This window comes from Columba livia, unplaced genomic scaffold (assembly GCF_036013475.1).
Source record: "Columba livia isolate bColLiv1 breed racing homer unplaced genomic scaffold, bColLiv1.pat.W.v2 Scaffold_232, whole genome shotgun sequence".
In the NCBI taxonomy this organism is placed as follows: Eukaryota; Metazoa; Chordata; class Aves; order Columbiformes; family Columbidae; genus Columba; species Columba livia.
In genome coordinates this window covers 194,343-219,141 of record NW_027043269.1, presented here as the reverse complement: position 1 = coordinate 219,141, position 24,799 = coordinate 194,343, and the positions used below count along the sequence as shown (strand labels likewise).

Here is a 24,799-nt window from a genome sequence, read left to right as displayed (position 1 = left end):
TCATACTGGTTTATGTGGGTTTATACTGGTTCATACTGGTTTATACTGGTTTATACTGGTTTATACTGGGAGCACTGCAGGGGGATCCACTGGTCCATACTGGTCCATAATGGTCTGTAGTGCTCCATACTGGTTTATATGGGTTCATACTGGTTTATGTGGGTTTATACTGGTTCATACTGGTTTATGTGGGTTTATACTGGTTCATACTGGTTTATACTGGTCCATACTGGTTTGTACTGGTTTCAGGTTTGCTCCATACGCCCCCTGCTGGCCCTGGCGGCTCCGCGCGCTCCGCCCCGCCCTCTGCCCCTGGCCCCGCCCCCCACCCGCACCAGTATCACCAGTTTGGCCCCAGTTGCCGCCCAGTTTGGCTTTTCCCATCGGCCACCGCATCAACATCATCGCCCGGGCGGCTGCGGCGTCAGTGTCACCGATGTCCCCATGTCCCCATGTCCCCGTGTCCGTCTGTCCCCATGTCCCCATGTCCCCATTGACCCCAATGTCCCCCTGTCCCCATGTCCCCATTGACCCCAATGTCCCCATGTCCCCCTGTCCCCATATCCCCATGTCCACATGTCCCATGTCCCCTGTCCCCTGTCCCCATGTCCCCACGTCCCCCTGTCCCCATGTCCCTCTGTCCTCATGTCCACATGTCTCCCTGTCCCCAGTGTCCCCAATGTCCCCATTGCCCCCAATGCCCCCAATGTCCCCAATGTCCCCATTGACCCCAATGTCCCCCATGACCCCAATGTCCCCATTGACCCCAATGTCCCCAATGTCCCCAATGCCCCCAATGTCCCCAATGTCCCCATTGACCCCAATGTCCCCCATGACCCCAATGTCCCCAATGCCCCAATGTCCCCAATGTCCCCATTGCCCCCATTGCCCCCAGTGTCCCCAATGTCCCCATTGCCCCCAATGTCCCCAATGCCCCAATGTCCCCAATGTCCCCATTGCCCCCATTGCCCCCATTGCCCCCAGTGTCCCCAATGTCCCCATTGCCCCCAATGTCCCCCATGCCCCCAATGTCCCCAATGCCCCCAATGTCCCCATTGACCCCAATGTCCCAAATGCCCCCAATGTCCCCAATGCTCCCATTGACCCCCCCAGCCCCTCAATGTCCCCATTGCCCCCAATGTCCCCATTGCCCCCATTGCCCCCAATGTCCCCAATGCTCCCATTGACCCCCCCCAGCCCCCCAATGTCCCCATTGTCCCCAATGACCCCAATGTCCCCATTGCCCCCAATGTCCCCAATGTCCCCAATGCCCCCAATGTCCCCATTGACCCCAATGTCCCAAATGCCCCCAATGTCCCCAATGCTCCCATTGACCCCCCCAGCCCCTCAATGTCCCCATTGCCCCCAATGTCCCCATTGCCCCCATTGCCCCCAATGTCCCCAATGCTCCCATTGACCCCCCCAGCCCCCCAATGTCCCCATTGTCCCCAATGACCCCAATGTCCCCATTGCCCCCAATGTCCCCAATGTCCCCAATGACCCCAATGTCCCCATTGACCCCAATGTCCCCATTGCCCCCATTGTCCCCATTGCCCCCAATGTCCCCATTGCCCCCAATGTCCCCGTTGTCCCCAATGTCCCCAATGTCCCCATTGCCTCCAATGTCCCCATTGCCCCCAATGTCCCCAATGACCCCAATGTCCCCAATGTCCCCAGGCAACTCCGGTTCCGTCGCTGCGGCGCCTCCTGGAAGAGCTTTGAGGAGCTTCACGCAGCTCTGGGAAAACCCGGGACCCCCATAGCAGGTGGGTACAAGGGGGACCCAGGCGTCCGGGAGGGACCCAGGCGTCCGGGAGGGACCCAGGTGTCTGGGACTTGGGGGACTGAGGTGATTGGGGGGCACCCAGGAGTTCAGCAGGAACATGGGGGGTTATGGGAGGACCCAGGCGTCCAAGGGACCCAGGCATCCGGGACTTGGGGACTGAGGTGTTTCGGGGAACCCAGGTGTCTGGGTGGGATGTGGGGGGACCCAGGAGTTCGGGAGGAATGTGAGGGGTTATGGGGGGACCCAGGCATCCGGGAGCGGCCACGGTGGGACAAAAGGGACCCAGGTGTCCGAGGGACCCAGGCGTTCGGGATTTGGGGGACTGAGGTGTTTGGGGGGATTCAGGAGTTTGGGATGGGACGTGGGGGGGACCCAGGAGTTCAGGAGGAACATGTGGGGTTCTGGGAGGACCCAGGAGTTCGGGGGGAACATGGGGGATTATGGGAGGACCCAGGAGTTCGGGGGGAACATGGGAGGGACCCAGGCGTCTGGGGGTGGCCACGGTGGGACAAAAGGGACCCAGGCATCCGAGGGACCCAGGAGTTCGGGAGGAACATGGGAGGGACCCAGGCGTCTAGGGGTGGCCACGGTGGGACAAAAGGGACCCAGGCATCCGAGGGACCCAGGAGTTCGGGAGGGCTCATGGTGGGACAAAAGGGACCCAGGCGTCCGAGGGACCCAGGAGTTCGGGAGGAACATGGCGAGTTATGGGGGGACCCAGGAGTTCGGGAGGAACATGGGAGGGACCCAGGCGTCTGGGGGTGGCCATGGTGGGACAAAAGGGACCCAGGCGTCCGAGGGACCCAGGAGTTCGGGAGGGACATGGCGAGTTATGGGGGGACCCAGGAGTTCAGGGGGAACATGGGAGGGACCCAGGAGTTCGGGAGGGCCCATGGTGGGACAAAAGGGACCCAGGCATCCGAGGGACCCAGGAGTTCAGGAGGAACATGGGAGTTTATGGGGGGACCCAGGAGTTCGGGAGGAACATGGGAGGGACCCAGGAGTTCGGGAGGGCCCATGGTGGGACAAAAGGGACCAAGGCATCCGAGGGACCCAGGAGTTCGGGAGGGACATGGGGCGTTATGGGGGGACCCAGGAGTTCGGGAGGGACATGGGAGGGACCCAGGCGTCTGGGGGTGGCCACGGTGGGACAAAAGGGACCCAGGCATCCGAGGGACCCAGGAGTTCGGGAGGAACATGGGAGGGACCCAGGCGTCTGGGGGTGGCCACGGTGGGACAAAAGGGACCCAGGCGTCTGAGGGACCCAGGAGTTCGGGAGGGCCCATGGTGGGACAAAAGGGACCCAGGCATCCGAGGGACCCAGGAGTTCGGGAGGAACATGGGGGGTTATGGGGGGACCCAGGAGTTCGGGAGGGACATGGGAGGGACCCAGGCGTCTGGGGGTGGCCACGGTGGGACAAAAGGGACCCAGGCATCCGAGGGACCCAGGAGTTCGGGAAGAACATGGGGGGTTCTAGGTGGACCCAGGAATTCGGGAGGAACATGGGAGGGACCCAGGCGTCTGGGTGTGGCCACGGTGGGACAAAAGGGACCCAGGCGTCCGAGGGACCCAGGAGTTCGGGAGGAACATGGCGAGTTATGGGGGGACCCAGGAGTTCGGGAGGAACATGGGAGGGACCCAGGAGTTCGGGAGGGCCCATGGTGGGACAAAAGGGACCCAGGCATCCAAGGGACCCAGGAGTTCGGGAGGAACATGGCGAGTTATGGGGGGACCCAGGAGTTCGGGAGGGACATGGGAGGGACCCAGGAGTTCGGGAGGGCCCATGGTGGGACAAAAGGGACCCAGGCATCCAAGGGACCCAGGAGTTCGGGAGGGACATGGCGAGTTATGGGAGGACCCAGGAGTTCGGGGGGAACATGGCAAGTTATGGGGGGACCCAGGAGTTCGGGAGGAACATGGGAGGGACCCAGGCGTCTGGGGGTGGCCACGGTGGGACAAAAGGGACCCAGGCGTCCGAGGGACCCAGGCGTCCGGGCCCCGCAGAGTACGTGCTGCAGCACTGGCGGGACGACGCGTTTTTCGGGGCGCAGTACCTGAGCGGGGTGAACCCCGTCCTGCTGCGCCGCTGCCACCGCCTGCCCCCCAACTTCCCCGTCACCCCACACATGGTGGCCCCCAGCCTGGGACCCCACACGTCCCTGCAGCGGGAGATGGAGGTGAGGGGGGACCCCAAAAATAGGGGGGGACCCAGGCGTTCGGGAGGGACCCAGGAGTTTGGGAGGGATCCAGGAGTCTGGGGGAACCCAGGAGTTCGGGGAGGGGACCCAGGAGTGCGGGAGGGACCCAGGAGTTAGGGGGGAGGACTCAGGAATTGGGAGGGACCCAGGAATCAAGGAGGGACCCAGGAGTTCGGGAGGGACCCAGGAGTTCGGGATGGACCCAGGCGTCCGAGGGACCCAGGAGTTCAGGAGGGACCCAGGAGTTCGGGAGGGATCCAGGAGTGCGGGAGGGACCCAGGAGTTCGGGGGGGGGACTCAGGAATTGGGAGGGACCCAGGAATCAAGGAGGGACCCAGGAGTTCGGGAGGGACCCAGGAATTCGGGATGGACCCAGGCGTCCGAGGGACGCAGGAGTTCAGGAGGGACCCAGGAGTTCGGGAGGGACCCAGGAGTCTGGGGGAACCCAGGAGTTCGGGGAGGGGACCCAGGAGTGCGGGAGGGACCCAGGAGTTTGGGGGGGGGACTCAGGAATTGGGAGGGACCCAGGAATCAAGGAGGGACCCAGGAGTTCGGGAGGGACCCAGGAGTTCGGGGAGGGGGACCCAGGAGTTTGGGAGGGACCCAGGAGTTCGGGGAGGGGACCCAGGGATCAAGGAGGGACCCAGGAGTTCGGGAGGGACCCAGGAGTTTGGGGAGGGGGACCCAGGAGTTCGGGAGGGACCCAGGAGTTCGGGGAGGGGACCCAGGAGTACAGGAGGGACCCAGGAATCAAGGAGGGACCCAGGAGTTCGGGGGGACCCAGGAGTTCTAGGGAGGGACCCAGCAGTTCAGGGAGGGGACCCAGGAGTTCGGGGGGGACCCAGGAGTTCGGGGAGGGACCCAGGAGTTCGGGAGGGACCCAGGCGTTAGGGGAGGGTCTTGTGGGGGATCCCTGGCCTCTGGGAGGAACCCAGGCGTCCGAGGGACCCAGGAGTTCGGGATGGACCCAGGAGTTCGGGAGGGACCCAGGAGTTCGGGAGGGACCCAGCAGCTCAGGGAGGGGACCCAGGAGTTCGGGAGGGACCCAGGAGTCTGGGGGAACCCAGGAGTTTGGGAGGGGACCCAGGAGTGCGGGAGGGACCCAGGAGTTCAGGGGGGGGACTCAGGAATTGGGAGGGACCCAGGAATCAAGGAGGGACCCAGGAGTTCGGGAGGGACCCAGGAGTTCGGGATGGACCCAGGCGTCCGAGGGACCCAGGAGTTCAGGAGGGACCCAGGAGTTCGGGAGGGACCCAGAAGTCTGCGGGAACCCAGGAGTTCGGGGAGGGGACCCAGGAGTGCGGGAGGGACCCAGGAGTTCGGGGGGAGGACTCAGGAATTGGGAGGGACCCAGGAATCAAGGAGGGACCCAGGAGTTCGGGAGGGACCCAGGAGTTCGGGATGGACCCAGGCGTCCGAGGGACCCAGGAGTTCAGGAGGGACCCAGGAGTTCGGGAGGGACCCAGAAGTCTGGGGGAACCCAGGAGTTCGGGGAGGGGACCCAGGAGTGCGGGAGGGACCCAGGAGTTCGGGGGGAGGACTCAGGAATTGGGAGGGACCCAGGAATCAAGGAGGGACCCAGGAGTTCGGGAGGGACCCAGGAGTTCGGGGAGGGGGACCCAGGAGTTGGGAGGGACCCAGGAGTTCAGAAAGGGGACCCAGGAGTTCGGGAGGGACCCAGGAGTTCGGGAGGGACCCAGCAGCTCAGGGAGGGGACCCAGGAGTTCAGGAGGGATCCAGGAGTCTGGGGGAACCCAGGAGTTCGGGGAGGGGACCCAGGAGTGCGGGAGGGACCCAGGAGTTCGGGGGGAGGACTCAGGAATTGGGAGGGACCCAGGAATCAAGGAGGGACCCAGGAGTTCGGGAGGGACCCAGGAATCAAGGAGGGACCCAGGAGTTCGGGAGGGACCCAGGAGTTCGGGGAGGGACCCAGGAGCTGGGAGGGACCCAGGAGTTCGGGGAGGGACCCAGGTGTTAGGGGAGGGTCTTGTGGGGGATCCCTGGCCTCTGGGAGGAACCCAGGGGTCCGAGGGACCCAGGAGTTCGGGAGGGACCCAGGAGTTCGGGAGGGACCCAGCAGCTCAGGGAGGGGACCCAGGAGTTCGGGAGGGACCCAGGAGTCTGGGGGAACCCAGGAGTTCGGGGAGGGGACCCAGGAGTGCGGGAGGGACCCAGGAGTTCGGGGGGGGGGACTCAGGAATTGGGAGGGACCCAGGAATCAAGGAGGGACCCAGCAGTTCGGGAGGGACCCAGGAGTTCGGGTGGGACCCAGGAGTTCGGGGAGGGACCCAGGAGTTCAGGAGGGACCCAGGCGTCCGAGGGACCCAGGAGTTCGGGAGGGACCCAGGAGTTCGGGATGGACCCAGGCGTCCGAGGGACCCAGGAGTTCAGGAGGGACCCAGGAGTTTGGGAGGGACTCAGGAGTTCGGGGAGGGACCCAGGAGTTCGGGAGGGACCCAGGAGTTTGGGAGGGACCCAGGAGTTCGGGGAGGGACCCAGGAGTTCGGGAGGGACCCAGGTGTTAGGGGAGGGTCTTGTGGGGGATCCCTGGCCTCTGGGAGGGACCCAGGCGTCCGAGGGACCCAGGAGTTCGGGATGGACCCAGGCATCCGAGGGACCCAGGAGTTCGGGAGGGACCCAGGAGTTCGGGATGGACCCAGGCATCCGAGGGACCCAGGAGTTCGGGAGGGACCCAGGAGTTCGGGGAGGGACCCAGGCGTTAGGGGAGGGTCTTGTGGGGGATCCCTGGCCTCTGGGAGGAACCCAGGCGTCCGAGGGACCCAGGAGTTCGGGAGGGACCCAGGAGTTCGGGATGGACCCAGGCATCCGAGGGACTCAGGAGTTCGGGGAGGGACCCAGGAGTGCGGGAGGGACCCAGGAGTTCAGGGGGGGGACTCAGGAATTGGGAGGGACCCAGGAATCAAGGAGGGACCCAGGAGTTCGGGAGGGACCCAGGAGTTCGGGATGGACCCAGGCGTCCGAGGGACCCAGGAGTTCAGGAGGGACCCAGGAGTTCGGGAGGGACCCAGAAGTCTGGGGGAACCCAGGAGTTCGGGGAGGGGACCCAGGAGTGCGGGAGGGACCCAGGAGTTCAGGGGCGGGACTCAGGAATTGGGAGGGACCCAGGAATCAAGGAGGGACCCAGGAGTTCGGGAGGTACCCAGGAATCAAGGAGGGACCCAGGAGTTCGGGAGGGACCCAGGAGTTCGGGGAGGGGACCCAGGAGTACAGGAGGGACCCAGGAATCAAGGAGGGACCCAGGAGTTTGGGGGGACCCAGGAGTTCAGGTGGGACCCAGGAGTTCGGGGAGGGACCCAGGAATTCGGGATGGACCCAGGCATCCGAGGGACCCAGGAGTTCAGGAGGGACCCAGGTGTTAGGGGAGGGTCTTGTGGGGGATCCCTGGACCCTGTGAAGGACCCCGGCGTCCGAGGGACCCAGGTGTCCGGCGGCGCAGGGGGGCCGCTTGTTCCTTGCCGACTACGCCATGCTGCGCGGTGTCTACACGCGGCCACTGGGGGGCGCCCCCCAGAGCGTGGCCCCCGCCATTTGTCTGCTGTGGCTCAACCCACAAGGGGAACTGCGGCCAATCGCCATCCAGGTACCGGTCACGTGGCCCCGTGTCCCCATGTCCCCCTGTCCCCATATCCCCATGTCCCCATATCCCCATGTCCCCATGTCCCCCCATATCCCCATGGTGTCCCCAATGTCCCCAATGTCCCCATTGTCCCCAATGCCCTCAGTGTCCCCATTGCCCCCAAAGGACCCATTGACCCCGATGTCCCCAATGTCCCCATTGCCCCCACTGTCCCCATTGCCCCCAATGTCCCCAATGCCCCCAATGTCCCCATTGCCCCCATTGACCCCAATGTCCCCAATGCCCCCATTGCCCCCAATGCCCCCATTGACCCCAATGTCCCCATTGACCCCAATGTCCCCAAAACCCCCATTGATCCCAATGCCCCATTGACCCCAATGTCCCCATTGCCCCCAATGTCCCCATTGTCACCAGTGTCCCCATTGACCCCATTGCCCCCATTGACCCCATTGCCCCCGATGTCCCCATTGCCCCCGATGTCCCCATTGACTCCAATGCCTCCAATGTCCCCATTGCCCCCAATGCCCCCAATGTCCCCATTGACCCCAATGTCCCCATTGCCCCCAATGTCCCCAATGCCCCCAATGTCCCCATTGACCCCAATGTCCCCAACACCCCCATTGATCCCAATGCCCCATTGCCCCCAATGTCCCCAATGCCCCCAATGTCCCCATTGACCCCAATGTCCCCAATGCCCCCATTGCCCCCAATGTCCCCAATGTCCCCATTGCCTCCAATGTCCCCAATGCCCCCAATGTCCCCATTGACCCCAATGTCCCCATTGACCCCAATGTCCCCAACACCCCCATTGATCCCAATGCCCCATTGACCCCAATGCCCCATTGACCCCAATGTCCCCATTGCCCCCAATGTCCCCATTGCCTCCAATGTCCCCAGTGCCCCCAGTGTCCCCATTACCCCCAATGTCCCCATCGCCCCCAATGTCCCCAATGCCCCCATTGCCCCCAATGCCCCCAATGTCCCCATTGTCCCCAATGTCCCCATTGCCCCCAGTGTCCCCATTGCCCCCAATGTCCCCAATGCCCCCACTGTCCCCATTGCCCCCAATGTCCCCATTACCCCCAATGTCCCCATTGACCCCAATGCCCCCAATGTCCCCATTGACCCCAATGTCCCCATTGCCCCCAATGTCCCCAATGTCCCCAATGCCCCCATTGCCCCCAATGTCCCCATTGCCTCCAAGGTCCCCAGTGCCCCTAGTGTCCCCATTACCCTCAATGTCCCCATTGTCCCCAATGCCCCCACTGTCCCCATTGCCCCCAATGTCCCCATTACCCCCAATGTCCCCATTGACTCCAATGTCTCCAATGTCCCCATTGCCCCCAATGCCCCCAATGTCCCCATTGCCCCCAATGTCCCCAATGCCCCCAGTGCCCCCATTGCCCCCATTGCCCCCATTGCCCCCAATGTCCCCAATGCCCCCATTGCCCCCATTGCCCCCAATGTCCCCGTGTCCCCCTAGCTGTCCCAGGACCCCGGCGTCCCCATCTTCACGCCGCAGGACGCCCCCTGGTGCTGGGCGCTGGCCAAGCTGTGGGTGCGCGGCGCCCACTTCACGCAGCACGAGCTCGTCACCCACCTGCTCAGCACCCACTTCCTGGCCGAGACCTTCGCCGTGGCCACCCAGCGCCTGCCCGCGGCTCATCCCATACACCAGGTACCCGGAACTGCACCCCCAAAATGTGCACCCCAAAGTGCACCCTGAAATCTGCACCTTAAAAGTGCACCCCAAAAATTGCACCCTAAAAACTGCACCCCAATGCCTCCAATGTCCCCATTGACCCCAATGTCCCAATGTTCCCATTGACCCCAATGTTCCCATTGACCCCAATGCCCCCATTGACCCCAATGCCCTCATTGACCCCAATGTTCCCATTGACTCCAATGCCCCCATTGACCCCAATGCCCCCATTGACCCCAATGTTCCCAATGACCCCAATGCCTCCATTGACCCCAATGTCCACATTGTCCCCAATGTCCCCAATGACCCCAATGCCCCCATTGACCCCAATGTCCCTAATGACCCCAATGCCCCCATTGCCCCGAATGCCCCCATTGACCCCAATGCCCCCATTGCCCCCAATGCCCCCATTGACCCCAATGTCCCTAATGACCCCAATGCCCCCATTGACCCCAATGCCCCCATTGACCCCAATGTCCCCAATGACCCCAATGCCCCCATTGCCCCCAATGCCCCCATTGACCCCAATGTTCCCATTGACCCCAATGCCCCCATTGACCCCAATGTTCCCATTGACCCCAATGTCCCCATTGCCCCCCATGCCCCCATTGACCCCAATGTCCACATTGTCCCCAATGTCCCCAATGACCCCAATGCCCCCATTGATCCCAATGTTCCCAATGACCCCAATGCGCCCATTGACCCCAATGTCCCATTGACCCCAATATCCCCAATGACCCGAATGCCCCCATTGACCCCAATGTCCCCAATGACCCCAATGCCCCCATTGACCCCAATGTCCACATTGACCCCAATGTCCCCAATGACCCCAATGCTCCCATTGACCCCAATGTCCACTTTGTCCCCAATGTCCCCATTGCCCCCAATGTTCCCATTGACCCCAATATCTCCAATGTCTCCAGTGCCCCCATTGTTCCCAATGTCCCCAATGCCCTCATTGCCCTCAATGTTCCCAATGTCCCCAATGACCCCATTGCCCCCAATATCCCAATGCTCCCAATGCCCCCATTGCCCCCATTGTCCCCAATGGCTCCAATGTCCCCATTATCCCCAATGACCCCATTGTCTCCAATGTCCTCAATGCCCCCATTGTCCCCGTTGCCCCCAATGTCCCCAATGTTCCCATTGACCCCAATGCCCCCAATGTCCCCAATGTCCCCATTGACCCCAATGTCCCCAATGCCCCCAATGTCCCTGTTTTGTCCCCAGCTGCTTCTGCCCCATTTCCGCTTCACCTTCCACATCAACATCCTGGCACGGGAGTCGCTGCTCAACCCTGGTGGCATCATCGACCAGGTGACACCCGTGTCCCCTCATGTCCCCCATACCTTTGGGACCCTTTGGTGACACCCATGTCCCCTCAATGACCCCAATCACCCTTGGTGACACCCCTGGGTCCCCTTGGTTACACCCATGTCCCCTAAATGTCCCCCATACCCCTGGGACTCCCTTGGTGGCACCCGGACACCTGGGTCCCCTTGGTGACACCCAGACCCCCATGTCTCCTTGGTGACACCCCTGGGTCCCCCTTGGTGACACCCACACCCCCATGTCCCCTTGGTGACACCCCTGTCCCCTCAATGGCACCCACACCCCTGGGACCCCTGTGGTGACACTCGGACACCTGGGTCCCCTTGGTGACACCCCTGGGTCCCCTTGGTGACACCCAGACCCCCATGTCCCCCATACCCCCACACTCCCTTGGTGGCACCCGGACACCTGGGTCCCCTTGGTGACACCCAGACCCCCATGTCCCCCATACCCCCGCACTCCCTTGGTGACACCCGGACACCTGGGTCCCCTTGGTGACACCCAGACCCCCATGTCCCCCATACCCCCGCACTCCCTTGGTGGCACCCGGACACCTGGGTCCCCCTTGGTGACACCCAGACCCCCATGTCCCCCATACCCCCGCACTCCCTTGGTGACACCCAGACACCTGGGTCCCCATGGTGGCACCCTGTCCCCTGGGTGGCCCCCGGGTGCCACAGGGGACACTGAGGGGGTGGTGACATCCCCAGGCCACGGCCGTGGGGCGGGAGGGGACACTGGAGCTGGTGGCCCGGGGGACGGCGGCCTTGACCTACCGGGAGCTGTGTGTCCCCGAGGACATCGAGGACAGGGGGGTGGCACTTGTCCCCAACTACTACTATCGCGATGATGCGCTGGAGATCTGGGCGGCCATGGAGAGGTGGGGACAGGGGACATGGGGACAATGGGGACAATGGGGACATGGGGTATGGGGGCATGGGGATAGGGGATATGGGGATATGGGGACATGGGACATGGGGACAGGGGGATATGGGGACATGGGGATATGGGGACAGGGGGATATGGGGACAGGGGACATGGAGATGTGGGGACAATGAGGCCATGGGACATGGGACATGGGGACAGGGAGACATGGGGATAGGGGGAAATGGGGACATGGGGACATGGGGACATGGGGACATGGGGATATAGGGACATGGGGACAAGGAGATATGGGGACATGGGGATATGGGGACACGGGGAAAAGGGAAAATGGGGATATAGGGACATGGGGACAGGGGGACAGGGGGACATGGGGATATGGGGACATGGGGACATGGGGAAAAGGGGATATGGGGACATGGGGATATGGGGACATGGGGATATGGGACATGGGGACAGGGGGATATGGGGACATGGGGACAGGGGGACATGGGGATATAGGGACATGGGGACAGGGGGATATAGGGACATGGGGACATGGGGACAGGGGGACACGGGGACATGGGGATATAGGGACATGGGGACAGGGGGACAGGGGGACATGTGGATATGGGGACAGGGGACATGGGGACATGGGGACAGGGGGACAGGGGGACATGGGAACATGGGGATATAGGGACACGGGGACAAGGGGATATGGGGACATGGGGACTTGGGGACATGGGGACATGGGGATAGGGGGAAATGGGGACATGGGGACAGGGGGACATGGGGATATAGGGACATGGGACATAGGGATATGGGGACAGGGGGATATCGGGACATGGGGACAGGGGGACATGGGGATATGGGGACAGGGGGATATGGGGACAAGGGGCACAGAGCTGGTGTCACCCTGTCCCCATGTCCCCAGCCTGGTGGAGGGGGTGGTGTCACTTCACTACGCCGGTGACAAGGAGGTGGCCGAGGACGAGGAGCTGCAGAGCTGGGTGGGGGACATCTTCACATACGCCGTGCTGGGGAACCAGCAGTCAGGTAGGGGACAGGGGACATGGGGACATCGGGGGACATGGGGACATCAGGGGGACATGGGGACAGGGGGACATGGGGATATGGGGACAGGGAGATATGGGGACAAGGGGACATGGAGATATGGGACATGGGGATAGGGGGACATGGGGACAGGGGGATATGGGGACATGGAGATATGGGACTTGGGGACAGGGGGACATGGGGACAGGGGGACAGGGGGATATGGGGACATGGAGATATGGGACATGGGGACATGGGGACAGGGGGATATGGGGACATGGGGACAGGGGGACATGGGGACAGGGGGACAGGGGGATATGGGGACATGGAGATATGGGACATGGGGACAGGGGGATATGGGGACAGGGGGATATGGGGACATGGAGATATGGGACATGGGGACATGGAGATATGGGACATGGGGACAGGGGGAAATGGGGACATGGGGACAGGGGGATATGGGGACATAGAGATATGGGACTTGGGGACAGGGGGACATGGGGATATGGGGACAGGGAGATATGGGGACAAGGGGACATGGAGATATGGGACATGGGGACATGGGGACATGGGGACAGGGGGATATGGGGACATGGAGATATGGGACATGGGGACAGGGGGACATGGGGATATGGGGACAGGGAGATATGGGGACAAGGGGACATGGAGATATGGGACATGGGGACATGGGGACATGGGGACAGGGGGATATGGGGACATGGAGATATGGGACATGGGGACAGGGGGACATGGGGACATGGGGACAGGGGGACATGGGGACAGGGAGATATGGGGACATGGGGACAGGGGGACATGGGGACAGGGGGACAGGGGGATATGGGGACATGGAGATATGGGACATGGGGACATGGAGATATGGGACATGGGGACAGGGGGACATGGGGACATGGGGACAGGGGGACATGGGGACAGGGAGATATGGGGACAAGGGGACATGGAGATATGGGACATGGGGATATGGGGACATGGGGACATGGGGATATGGGGACATGGGGACAGGGGGACATGGGGCCATCATGGGCACATGGTGGAGATGGGGACGATCATGGGGACGGTGGTGGTGACATCGTGGTGACATTGTGGCTGTCGTCACGGTCACGTCGTGGTCGAGGTCAAGGTCACATGACAAGTTGACAACGTGATGACCCCACTTACACCATTATGGGGGTGGGATGGGGGACCCCGCATGGGTGACGTCATCGCCAATGTCATCACTGATGTCATCGTGATGTCACCAGGTTTCCCGTCCAAGCTCCTGACCCGCCCTGAGCTGGTCAAGTTCACGACCATGATCATGTTCTGTTGCTCCGCCCGGCACTCGGCTGTCAACAGCGGCCAGGTGGGGACACTGGGGACATTGGGGGTGTTGGGGGCATTGGGGGCTTTGGGGTCATTGGGGACATTGGGGACATTGGGGACACTGGGGTCATTGGGGGCATTGGGGACATTGGGGGCAATGGGGACATTGGGGTCATCGGGGGCATTGGGGACATTGGGGTCATTTGGGACATTGGGGGCAATGGGGACATTTGGGGCATTGGGGTCATTGGAGTCTTTGGGGGCATTGGGGACAATGGAGGCATTGGGGTCATTGGGGACATTGGGGTCATTGGGGACATTGGGGTCATCAGGGGCATTGGGGGCAATGGGGACATTTGGGACATTGGGGTCATTGGAGTCATTGGGGGCATTGGGGACAATGGAGGCATTGGGGTCATTGGGGACATTGGGGTCATTGGGGACATTGGGGTCATCAGGGGCATTGGGGTCAATGGGCACATTGGGGACATTGGGGTCAATGGGGACATGGGGGTAATTGGGGACATTGGGGTCATCAGGGGCATTGGGGTCAATGGGCACATTGGGGACATTGGGGTCAATGGGGACATGGGGGTCATTGGGGACATTGGGGGCATTGGGGACATTGGGGTCAATGGGGGCATTGGGGTCATTGGGGACATTGGGGTCATTGGGGTCATTGGGGACATTGGGGTCCTTGGGGTCATTGGGGACAATGGGGACATGGGGGCAATGGGGACATTGGGGTCATCGGGGACATTGGGGTCATCGGGGGCACTGGGGGCATTGGGGGCAATGGGGACATTGGGGTCATCGGGGGCATTGGGGGCAATGGGGACATTGGGGACAATGGAGGCATTGGGGTCATTGGGGACATTGGGGGTCATTGGGGTCATTGGGGGCGATGGGGACACTGGGGACATTGGGGTCAATGGGGACATTGGGGACATTGGGGGCATTGGGGTCATTGGGGACATTGGGGTCACTGGGGGCATTGGGGGCAATGGGGACATTGGGGGTGTTGGGGGCATTGGGGACATTGGGGGCATTGGGGTCATTGGGGACATCGGGGGTCATTGGGGGCAATGGGGACATGGGGGTCATTGGGGACATTGGGGGCATTGGGGTTATTGGGGACATTGGGGTCATTGGGGGCAATGGGGACACTGGGGGTGTTGGGGACATGGGGGACATTGGGGACACATGGAGGGTAGAGGGACCCCATGGAGGTCATGGAGCCACCTCGGTGACACTTGGGGACCCATGAGGACATGTGGGGTGAAGGGACCCCATGTAGGTCATGGAGCCACTTGTTGCCGTGACAACACCCCCAAGTGACCCCGGTGGCACCCGAGTGACACCGAGCCGGGGGTGGGGATGGGGGGGTGGGGCCACCCGGACGCCTGGGTCCCCTCTGACCCCCCCCCCCATGTTGTCCCCCAGTACGACTTTGCCGCCTGGATGCCCAACACGCCGGGGACCCTGCAGGGTGACCCCCCGGTGACAAAGGCCGAGGCCACCGAGCAGCGGTTCCTGGGGACGCTCCCCTCCCCCGCGGCCACCGGCGCCCTGCTGGCCCTGCTGAGCGTCGTCAGCTACGAGGGGGGGCAGCCGGTGAGGGACCCAGGCGTCCGGGGGGACCCAGGAGTTCGGGAGGGACACAGGAGATCAGGGAAGCCAGGAGTTCAGGGGGACCCAGGAGTTCGGGGGGACCCAGGAGTTCGGGAGGGACACAGGAGTTCAGGGAAGCCAGGAGTTCGGGGGGACCCAGGCGTCCGGGGGGACCCAGGAGTTCGGGAGGGACACAGGAGTTCGGGAGGGACACAGGAGTTTAGGGGACCCAGGAGTTCGGGGGGACCCAGGAGTTCAGGGGACCCAGGAGTTCAGGGGACCCAGGAGTTCGGGAGGATATTAGGAGTTTGGGGGACCCAAGAGTTCAGGGGGACCCAGGAGTTTGGAGGGACCCAGGAGTTCGGGAGGGGACCCAGGAGTTTGGGAGGATCTCAGGAGTTTGGGGGACCCAGGAGTTTGGGGGACCCAGGAGTTCGGGAGGATATTAGGAGTTTGGGGGACACAGGAGTTTAGGGGACCCAGGAGTTCGGGAGGATCTCAGGAGTTCAGGGGACCCAGGAGTTCGGGGGGACCCAGGAGTTCGGGAGGATCTCAGGAGTTTGGGGGACACAGGAGTTCAGGGGGACCCAGGAGTTCGGGAGGGACCCAGGAGTTCGGGGGGACCCAGGAGTTCGGGAGGGACCCAGGAGTTTGGGGGACCCAGGAGTTCGGGAGGACCCAGGAGTTCGGGAGGATCTCAGGAGTTCAGGGGACCCAGGAGTCTGGGGGACCCAGGAGTTCGGGAGGGACACAGTTCAGGGGACCCAGGAGTTCGGGGGGACCCAGGAGTTCAGGGGACCCAGGAGTTCGGGAGGATCTCAGGAGTTTGGGGGACCCAGGAGTTCGGGAGGGACACAGGAGTTTGGGAGGGGACCCAGGAGTTCGGGAGGGACCCAGGAGTTCGGGTGGACCCCAAAGGGACTCAGGCATCTGGGGGGGCTCCCCATGACCCCGAAGGGACCCAGGCATCCGGGTAGACCCCAAAGGGACCCAGGCATCCGGGTGGGCTCCCCGTGACCCCGAAGGGACCCAGGCGTCCGGGTAGACCCCAAAGGGACCCAGGCATCCGGGTGGGCTCCCCATTACCCCGAAGGGACCCAGGCGTCCGGGTAGACCCCAAAGGGACCCAGGCATCCGGGTGGGCTCCCCATGACCCCGAAGGGACCCAGGCATCCGGGTAGACCCCAAAGGGACCCAGGCATCCGGGTGGGCTCCCTATGACCCCGAAGGGACCCAGGTGTCCGGGTGGACCCCAAAGGGACCCAGGCATCCGGGTGGGCTCCCCATGACCCCAAAGGGACCCAGGCGTCTGATTGGACCCCAAAGGGACCCAGGCATCCGGGTGGGCTCCCTATGATCCCGAAGGGACCCAGGCATCCGGGTGGACCCCAGAGGGACCCAGGCGTCTGATTGGACCCCAAAGGGACCCAGGCATCCGGGTGGGCTCCCCATGACCCCAAAGGGACCCAGGTGTCCAGGTGGACCCCAAAGGGACCCAGGCATCCGGGTGGGCTCCCTATGATCCCGAAGGGACCCAGGTGTCCGGGTGGACCCCAAAGGGACCCAGGCATCCGGGTGGGCTCCCTATGATCCCAAAGGGACCCAGGCGTCCGGGTAGACCCCAAAGGGACCCAGGCATCCGGGTGGGCTCCCCATGACCCCAAAGGGACCCAGGCATCCGGGTGGACCCCAAAGGGACCCAGGCATCCGGGTGGGCTCCCCATTACCCTGAAGGGACCCAGGCATCCGGGTAGACCCCAAAGGGACCCAGGCATCCGGGTGGGCTCCCCATGACCCCAAAGGGACCCAGGCGTCTGATTGGACCCCAAAGGGACCCAGGCATCCGGGTGGGCTCCCCATGACCCCAAAGGGACCCAGGCATCCGGGTGGACCCCAAAGGGACCCAGGCATCCGGGTGGGCTCCCTATGACCCCAAAGGGACCCAGGCATCCGGGTGGACCCCAAAGGGACCCAGGCATCCAGGTGGGCTCCCTATGATCCCGAAGGGACCCAGGTGTCCGGGTGGACCCCAAAGGGACCCAGGCATCTGGGTGGGCTCCCCATGACCCCGAAGGGACCCAGGCGTCCAGGTGGACCCCAAAGGGACCCAGGCATCCGGGTGGGCTCCCCATTACCCCGAAGGGACCCAGGTGTCCGGGTAGACCCCAAAGGGACCCAGGCATCCGGGTGGGCTCCCCATGACCCCAAAGGGACCCAGGCATCCGGGTGGACCCCAAAGGGACCCAGGCATCCGGGTGGGCTCCCCATGACCCCAAAGGGACCCAGGCGTCCGGGTAGACCCCAAAGGGACCCAGGCATCCGGGTGGGCTCCCTATGATCCCAAAGGGACCCAGGCGTCCGGGTAGACCCCAAAGGGACCCAGGCATCCGGGTGGGCTCCCCATGACCCCAAAGGGACCCAGGCATCCGGGTGGACCCCAAAGGGACCCAGGCATCCGGGTGGGCTCCCCATTACCCTGAAGGGACCCAGGCATCCGGGTAGACCCCAAAGGGACCCAGGCATCCGGGTGGGCTCCCCATGACCCCAAAGGGACCCAGGCGTCTGATTGGACCCCAAAGGGACCCAGGCATCCGGGTGGGCTCCCCATGACCCCAAAGGGACCCAGGCATCCGGGTGGACCCCAAAGGGACCCAGGCATCCGGGTGGGCTCCCTATGACCCCAAAGGGACCCAGGCATCCGGGTGGACCCCAAAGGGACCCAGGCATCCAGGTGGGCTCCCTATGATCCCGAAGGGACCCAGGTGTCCGGGTGGACCCCAAAGGGACCCAGGCATCTGGGTGGGCTCCCCATGACCCCGAAGGGACCCAGGCGTCCAGGTGGACCCCAAAGGGACCCAGGCATCCGGGTGGGCTCCCCATTACCCCGAAGGGACCCAGGTGTCCGGGTAGACCCCAAAGGGACCCAGGCATCCGGGTGGGCTCCCCATGACCCCAAAGGGACCCAGGCATCCGGGTGGACCCCAAAGGGACCCAGGCATCCGGGTGGGCTCCCCATGACCCCAAAGGGACCCAGGCGTCCGGGTAGACCCCAAAGGGACCCAGGCATCCGGGTGGGCTCCCTATGATCCCGAAGGGACCCAGGTATCCGGGTGGGCTCCCCATGGCCCTGAAAGGACCCAGGCGTCCAGGTGGACCCCAAAGGGACCCAGGCATCCGGGTGGGCTCCCCATGACCCCAAAGGGACCCAGGCGTCTGATTGGACCCCAAAGGGACCCAGGCATCCGGGTGGGCTCCCTATGATCCCAAAGGGACCCAGGCGTCTGGGTGGACCCCAAAGGGACCCAGGCATCCGGGTGGGCTCCCCATGACCCCAAAGGGACCCAGGCATCCGGGTGGACCCCAAAGGGACCCAGGCATCCGGGTGGGCTCCCCATGACCCCAAAGGGACCCAGGCGTCTGATTGGACCCCAAAGGGACCCAGGCATCCGGGTGGGCTCCCCATTACCCTGAAGGGACCCAGGCATCCGGGTAGACCCCAAAGGGACCCAGGCATCCGGGTGGGCTCCCCATGACCCCAAAGGGACCCAGGCATCCGGGTGGGCTCCATATGACCCCGAAGGGACCCAGGCATCCGGGTGGAACCCAGAGGGACCCAGGTGTCTGATTGGACCCCAAAGGGACCCAGGCATCCGGGTGGGCTCCCCATGACCCCGAAAGGACCCAGGCGTCCAGGTGGACCCCAAAGGGACCCAGGCATCCGGGTGGGCTCCCTATGATCCCGAAGGGACCCAGGCATCCGGGTGGGCTCCCCATGACCCCAAAGGGACCCAGGCGTCCGGGCCCCCCATAACCCACCCCTCATGCCCCACAGCGCCCCCTGGGATCCCGCTGCCCGGAGCTGCTGGTGGGGGCCGCCGCCCAGCGCCTGATTGGTCAGTTCCGCCGCCGCTTGGCCGCCATATCTCGCCGCATCGGGGACCGGAACCGGCGTCTGGAGCTGCCGTACCCCTACCTGGACCCCCCACGCGTCACCGAGAGCGTCGCCATCTGAGGGGACACGGCACCCTGAGGTGGCCACAATGTCCCCACGGTGTCCCCAATGCACCCTGAGAATGTCCCCAATCGACCACCCTTGGATCACCCCCAATGTCCCCATGGTGTCCCCAACTCTTCATCCCAACCCAACCAATGTGTCCCCAACCCCATTGGATCATCCCCAATGTCCCCAATGTGTCCCCAACCCATCGTCCCAACCCAACCAATGTGTCCCCAACCCCATTGGATCATCCCCAATGTCCCCATGGTGTCCCCAACCCATCATCCCAACCCCAACCAAGGTGGCCCCAGTGTGTCCCCAACACACTCCGAGAATGTCCCCAATCAACCCCCCTTGGATCATCCCCAATGTCCCCATGGTGTCCCCAACCTGTCATCCCAACCCAACCAATGTGTCCCCAATGACCCCATGGTGTCCCCAACACACCCCAAGAATGTCCCCAATCAACCCCCCTTGGATCACCCCCAATGGCCCCATGGTGTCCCCAACTCTCCATCCCAACCCAACCAATGTGTCCCCAACCCCACTGGATCATCCCCAATGTCCCTATAGTGTCCCCAACCCCTCCAGGTGTCCCCAACACCCTTGGATCATCCCCAATGGCCCCATGGTGTCCCCAACTCTCCATCCCAACCCAACCAATGTGTCCCCAACCCCATTGGATCACCCCCAGTGTCCCCATGGTGTCCCCAGCCCATCATCCCAACCCCAACCAATGTGTCCTCAAGACCCTTTGACCATCCCCAATGTCCCCAAATGTCCCCAACCCATCGTCCCAACCCAACCAATGTGTCCCCAACCCCATTGGATCATCCCCAATGTCCCCATGGTGTCCCCAGCCCATCATCCCAACCCCAACCAATGTGTCCCCAAGACCCTTTGACCATCCCCAGTGTCCCCATGGTGTCCCCAACCCATCATCCCAACCCAACCAATGTGTCCTCAAGACCCTTTGACCATCCCCAATGTCCCCAAATGTCCCCAACCCATCAACCCAACCCAACCAATGTGTGCTCAAGACCCTTTGACCATCCCCAATGTCCCCAAATGTCCCCAACCCATCATCCCAACCCCAACCAATGTGTCCCCAACCCCAATGGATCATCCCCAATGTCCCCATGGTGTCCCCAACCCATCATCCCAACCCCAACCAATGTGTCCCCAAGACCCTTTGACCATCCCCAATGTCCCCAAATGTCCCCAACTCATCATCCCAACCCCAACCAATGTGTCCCCAACCCCATTGGACCATCCCCAATGTCCCCATGGTGTCCCCAACTCTCCATCCCAACCCAACCAATGTGTCCCCAACCCCATTGGATCATCCCCAGTGTCCCCATGGTGTCCCCAACTCTCCATCCCAACCCAACCAATGTGTCCCCAACCCCATTGGATCATCCCCAATGTCCCCATGGTGTCCCCAACCCATCATCCCAACCCAACCAATGTGTCCTCAAGACCCTTTGACCATCCCCAGTGTCCCCATGGTGTCCCCAACCCATCATCCCAACCCAACCAATGTGTCCCCAAGACCCTTTGACCATCCCCAGTGTCCCCATGGTGTCCCCAACCCATCATCCCAACCCAACCAATGTGTCCCCAACCCCATTGGACCATCCCCAATGTCCCCATGGTGTCCCCAACCCATCATCCCAACCCAACCAATGTGTCCCCAAGACCCTTTGACCATCCCCAATGTCCCCAATGGATCACCCCCAATGTCTCCATGGTGTCCCCAACCCCTCCAGGTGTCCCCAACCCCCCGCAATGTCCCCAATGACCCAAATGTCCCCAATGACCCCCATTGTCCCCAATGTCCCCCGGGGGTGACACAGGCAATAAACACGGTTCCTCTGCACAGTGGGGACTGAGTTGGGGACAAGGGACACGATGACAATGGGGACACCCTGGTCCAGGCCCGGATGCCTGGGTCCCCTCTGGAGGTGTTGGGGTCACCCGGATGCCTGGGTCCCCTGGTCCCTAGGTCCTCTATGGGGGGCTTGGGGACACCCGGATGCCTGGGTCCCTTCTGGAGGGGCTGGGGACACCCGGACGCCTGGGTCCCCTGGTCCCTAGGTCCTCTATGGAGGGGCTTGGGTCACCCGGATGCCTGGGTCCCCTGGTCCCTAGGTCCTCTATGGGGTGTTTGGGGCCACCCGGACGCCTGGGTCCCCTCTGGAGGGGCTTGTGTCACCCGGACGCCTGGGTCCCCTGCTCCCTAGGTCCTCTATGGGGGGTTTGGGGTCACCCGGACGCCTGGGTCCCCTGGTCCCTAGGTCCTCTATGGGGGGTTTGGGGCCACCTGGACGCCTGGGTCCCCTCTGGAGGGGCTTGGGGACCCCCGGACGCCTGGGTCCTCTATGGAGGGGCTTGGGTCACCCGGACGCCTGGGTCCCCTGGTCCCTAGGTCCTCTATGGGGGGTTTGGGGCCACCCGGACGCCTGGGTCCCCTCTGGAGGGGCTTGGGGACCCCCGGACGCCTGGGTCCCCTGGTCCCTATGTCCTCTATGGAGGGGCTTGGGTCACCCGGATGCCTGGGTCCCCTGGCCCCTAGGTCCTCTATGGGGGGCTTGAGGACACCCGGACGCCTGGGTCCTCTGGTCCCTAGGTCCTCTATGGGGGGCTTGGGGCCACCCGGACGCCTGGGTCCCCTCTGGAAGGGCTTGGGTCACCCGGACGCCTGGGTCCCCTGGTCCCTAGGTCCTCTATGGGGGGCTTGGGGACACCCGGATGCCTGGGTCCCCTGGTCCCTAGGTCCTCTATGGGGGGCTTGGGGCCACCCGGACGCCTGGGTCCCCTCTGGAGGGGCTTGGGGACCCCCGGACGCCTGGGTCCTCTATGGAGGGGCTTGGGTCACCCGGACGCCTGGGTCCCTTGGTCCCTAGGTCCTCTATGGGGGGCTTGGGGACACCCGGACGCCTGGGTCCCCTCTGGAGGGGCTTGGGGACCCCCGGACGCCTGGGTCCCCTGGTCCCTATGTCCTCTATGGAGGGGCTTGGGGACACCCAGACGCCTGGGTCCCCTGGTTGCTAGGTCCTCTATGGGGGGCCTGTGGACACCCGGACGCCTGGGTCCTCTGGTCCCTAGGTCCTCTATGGGGGGCTTGGGGACACCCGGACACCTGGGTCCCTTCTGGAGGGGCTGGGGCCACCCGGACGCCTGGGTCCCCTGGTCCCTATGTCCTCTATGGAGGGGCTTGGGTCACCCGGATGCCTGGGTCCCCTGGTCCCTAGGTCCTCTATGGGGGGCTTGGGGACACCCGGACGCCTGGGTCCCCTGGTCCCTAGGTCCCCTATGGGGGGTTTGGGACCACCCGGATGCCTGGGTCCCCTCTGGAAGGGCTTGGGTCACCCGGACGCCTGGGTCCCCTGGTCCCTAGGTCCTCTATGGGGGGTTTGGGGCCACCCGGACGCCTGGGTCCCCTCTGGAGGGGCTGGGGTCACCCGGACACCTGGGTCCCCTGGTCCCTAGGTCCTCTATGGGGGGTTTGGGACCACCCGGATGCCTGGGTCCCCTCTGGAGGGGCTTGGGTCACCCGGACGCCTGGGTCCCCTGGTCCCTAGGTCCTCTAAGGGGGGTTTGGGGTCACCCGGACGCCTGGGTCCCCTGGTCTCTAGGTCCTCTAGGGGGGGTTTGGGGACACCCGGACGCCTGGGTCCCCTGGTCCCTAGGTCCTCTAGGGGGGGTTTGGGGCCACCCGGACGCCTGGGTCCCCTCTGGAAGGGCTTGGGTCACCCGGACGCCTGGGTCCCCTGATCCCTAGGTCCTCTATGGGGGGTTTGGGGTCACCCGGACGCCTGGGTCCCCTGGTCCCTAGGTCCTCTATGCGGGGCTTGGGGACACCCGGACGCCTGGGTCCGCTGGTCCCTAGGTCCTCTATGGGGGGTTTGGGGCCACCCGGACGCCTGGGTCCCCTCTGGAGGGGCTGGGGTCACCCGGACGCCTGGGTCCCCTGGTCCCTAGGTCCTCTATGGGGGCTTGGGGCCACCCGGACGCCTGGGTCCCCTCTGGAAGGGCTTGGGTCACCCGGACGCCTGGGTCCCCTGGTCCCTAGGTCCTCTATGGGGGGCTTGGGGACACCCGGATGCCTGGGTCCCCTGGTCCCTAGGTCCTCTATGGGGGGCTTGGGGACACCCGGACGCCTGGGTCCCCTGGTCCCTAGGTCCTCTATGGGGGGCTTGGGGACACCCGGATGCCTGGGTCCCCTGGTCCCTAGGTCCTCTATGGGGGGTTTGGGGTCACCCGGACGCCTGGGTCCCCTGGTCCCTAGGTCCTCTAGGGGGGGTTTGGGGTCACCCGGACGCCTGGGTCCCCTGGTCCCTAGGTCCTCTATGGGGGGTTTGGGGCCACCCGGACGCCTGGGTCCCCTGGTCCCTAGGTCCTCTATGGGGGGTTTGGGGTCACCCGGACGCCTGGGTCCCCTGGTCCCTAGGTCCTCTAGGCGGGGTTTGGGGACACCCGGACGCCTGGGTCCCCTGGTCCCTAGGTCCTCTATGGAGGGGCTTGGGTCACCCGGACGCCTGGGTCCCCTGGTCCCTAGGTCCTCTAGGGGGGGTTTGGGGACACCCGGACGCCTGGGTCCCCTGGTCCCTAGGTCCTCTATGGGGGGCTTGGGGCCACCCGGACGCCTGGGTCCTCTATGGAGGGGCTTGGGGACACCCGGACGCCTGGGTCCCCTGGTCCCTGGACACCTGGGTCCCCTTTGGAAGGGTTGGGGACACCAGGATGCCTGGGTCCCTTGGTCCCCGGATGCCTGGGTCCCTTCTGGAGGGGTTGGGGCCACCCGGATGCCTGGGTCCCCTATGGAGGCATTGGGGACACCCGGACGCCTGGGTCCATTAGTCCCCGGATGCTTGGGTCCCCAACTCCCGAACGCCTGGGTCCTCTATTGGGAGGTTGGGGCTACCCGGACGCCTGGGTCCCCTGTGTGGCCACATTCAGGCTGCTCCAAGGCCACCCGATGTCCCCGCTGACGTCACCGCTGATGTCACCCGTGACCTTCCCCTCCCCCCCTGGCCCCGCGCCCGCCCCTCCCCCAACCCCCCCAAGGCCACGCGGGGGGGAGGCGGGTGGGGGGAGGGGCCCGCAAAGGCCTCTGGGTAACCCAGCCCCTCCCCCACCTCCCGAACTCCTGGGTCCCTCCCCGGGGTGGGGGGGGAGGGGCAGGGATGGGCTCACCTGGTTGGATGCGGCCCTTCCCCCCATCTTAGGGGACCCAGGTGTCCGGGGGGGGTGGGGGAGGGGCTGCGCCCGAACGCCTGGGTCCCCTATTGGGGGGAGGGGATGCACCCGAACTCCTGGGTCCCCCATTGTGTGGGG

At 64.1% G+C, this 24,799-nt stretch overlaps 1 protein-coding gene across 1 annotated transcript in view; it reads left to right on the top strand.

The window, feature by feature from the left end:
• The window catches only part of LOC135578030 (polyunsaturated fatty acid lipoxygenase ALOX15B-like), a 30,214-nt gene extending 8,876 nt beyond the window's left edge, over positions 1 to 21,338 (top strand). The window contains exons 6-16 of the mRNA XM_065048190.1: positions 250 to 423; positions 1,678 to 1,766; positions 3,792 to 3,964; positions 7,443 to 7,586; positions 9,067 to 9,261; positions 10,516 to 10,602; positions 11,328 to 11,497; positions 12,413 to 12,534; positions 13,791 to 13,891; positions 15,295 to 15,465; positions 19,295 to 21,338. Coding sequence (XP_064904262.1) covers positions 250 to 423; positions 1,678 to 1,766; positions 3,792 to 3,964; positions 7,443 to 7,586; positions 9,067 to 9,261; positions 10,516 to 10,602; positions 11,328 to 11,497; positions 12,413 to 12,534; positions 13,791 to 13,891; positions 15,295 to 15,465; positions 19,295 to 19,474 — 1,606 coding nt within the window. The 3' untranslated portion in view covers positions 19,475 to 21,338. The remainder of the gene's footprint in view (positions 1 to 249; positions 424 to 1,677; positions 1,767 to 3,791; positions 3,965 to 7,442; positions 7,587 to 9,066; positions 9,262 to 10,515; positions 10,603 to 11,327; positions 11,498 to 12,412; positions 12,535 to 13,790; positions 13,892 to 15,294; positions 15,466 to 19,294) is intronic.
• Positions 21,339 to 24,799: the final 3,461 nt, after the last annotated feature.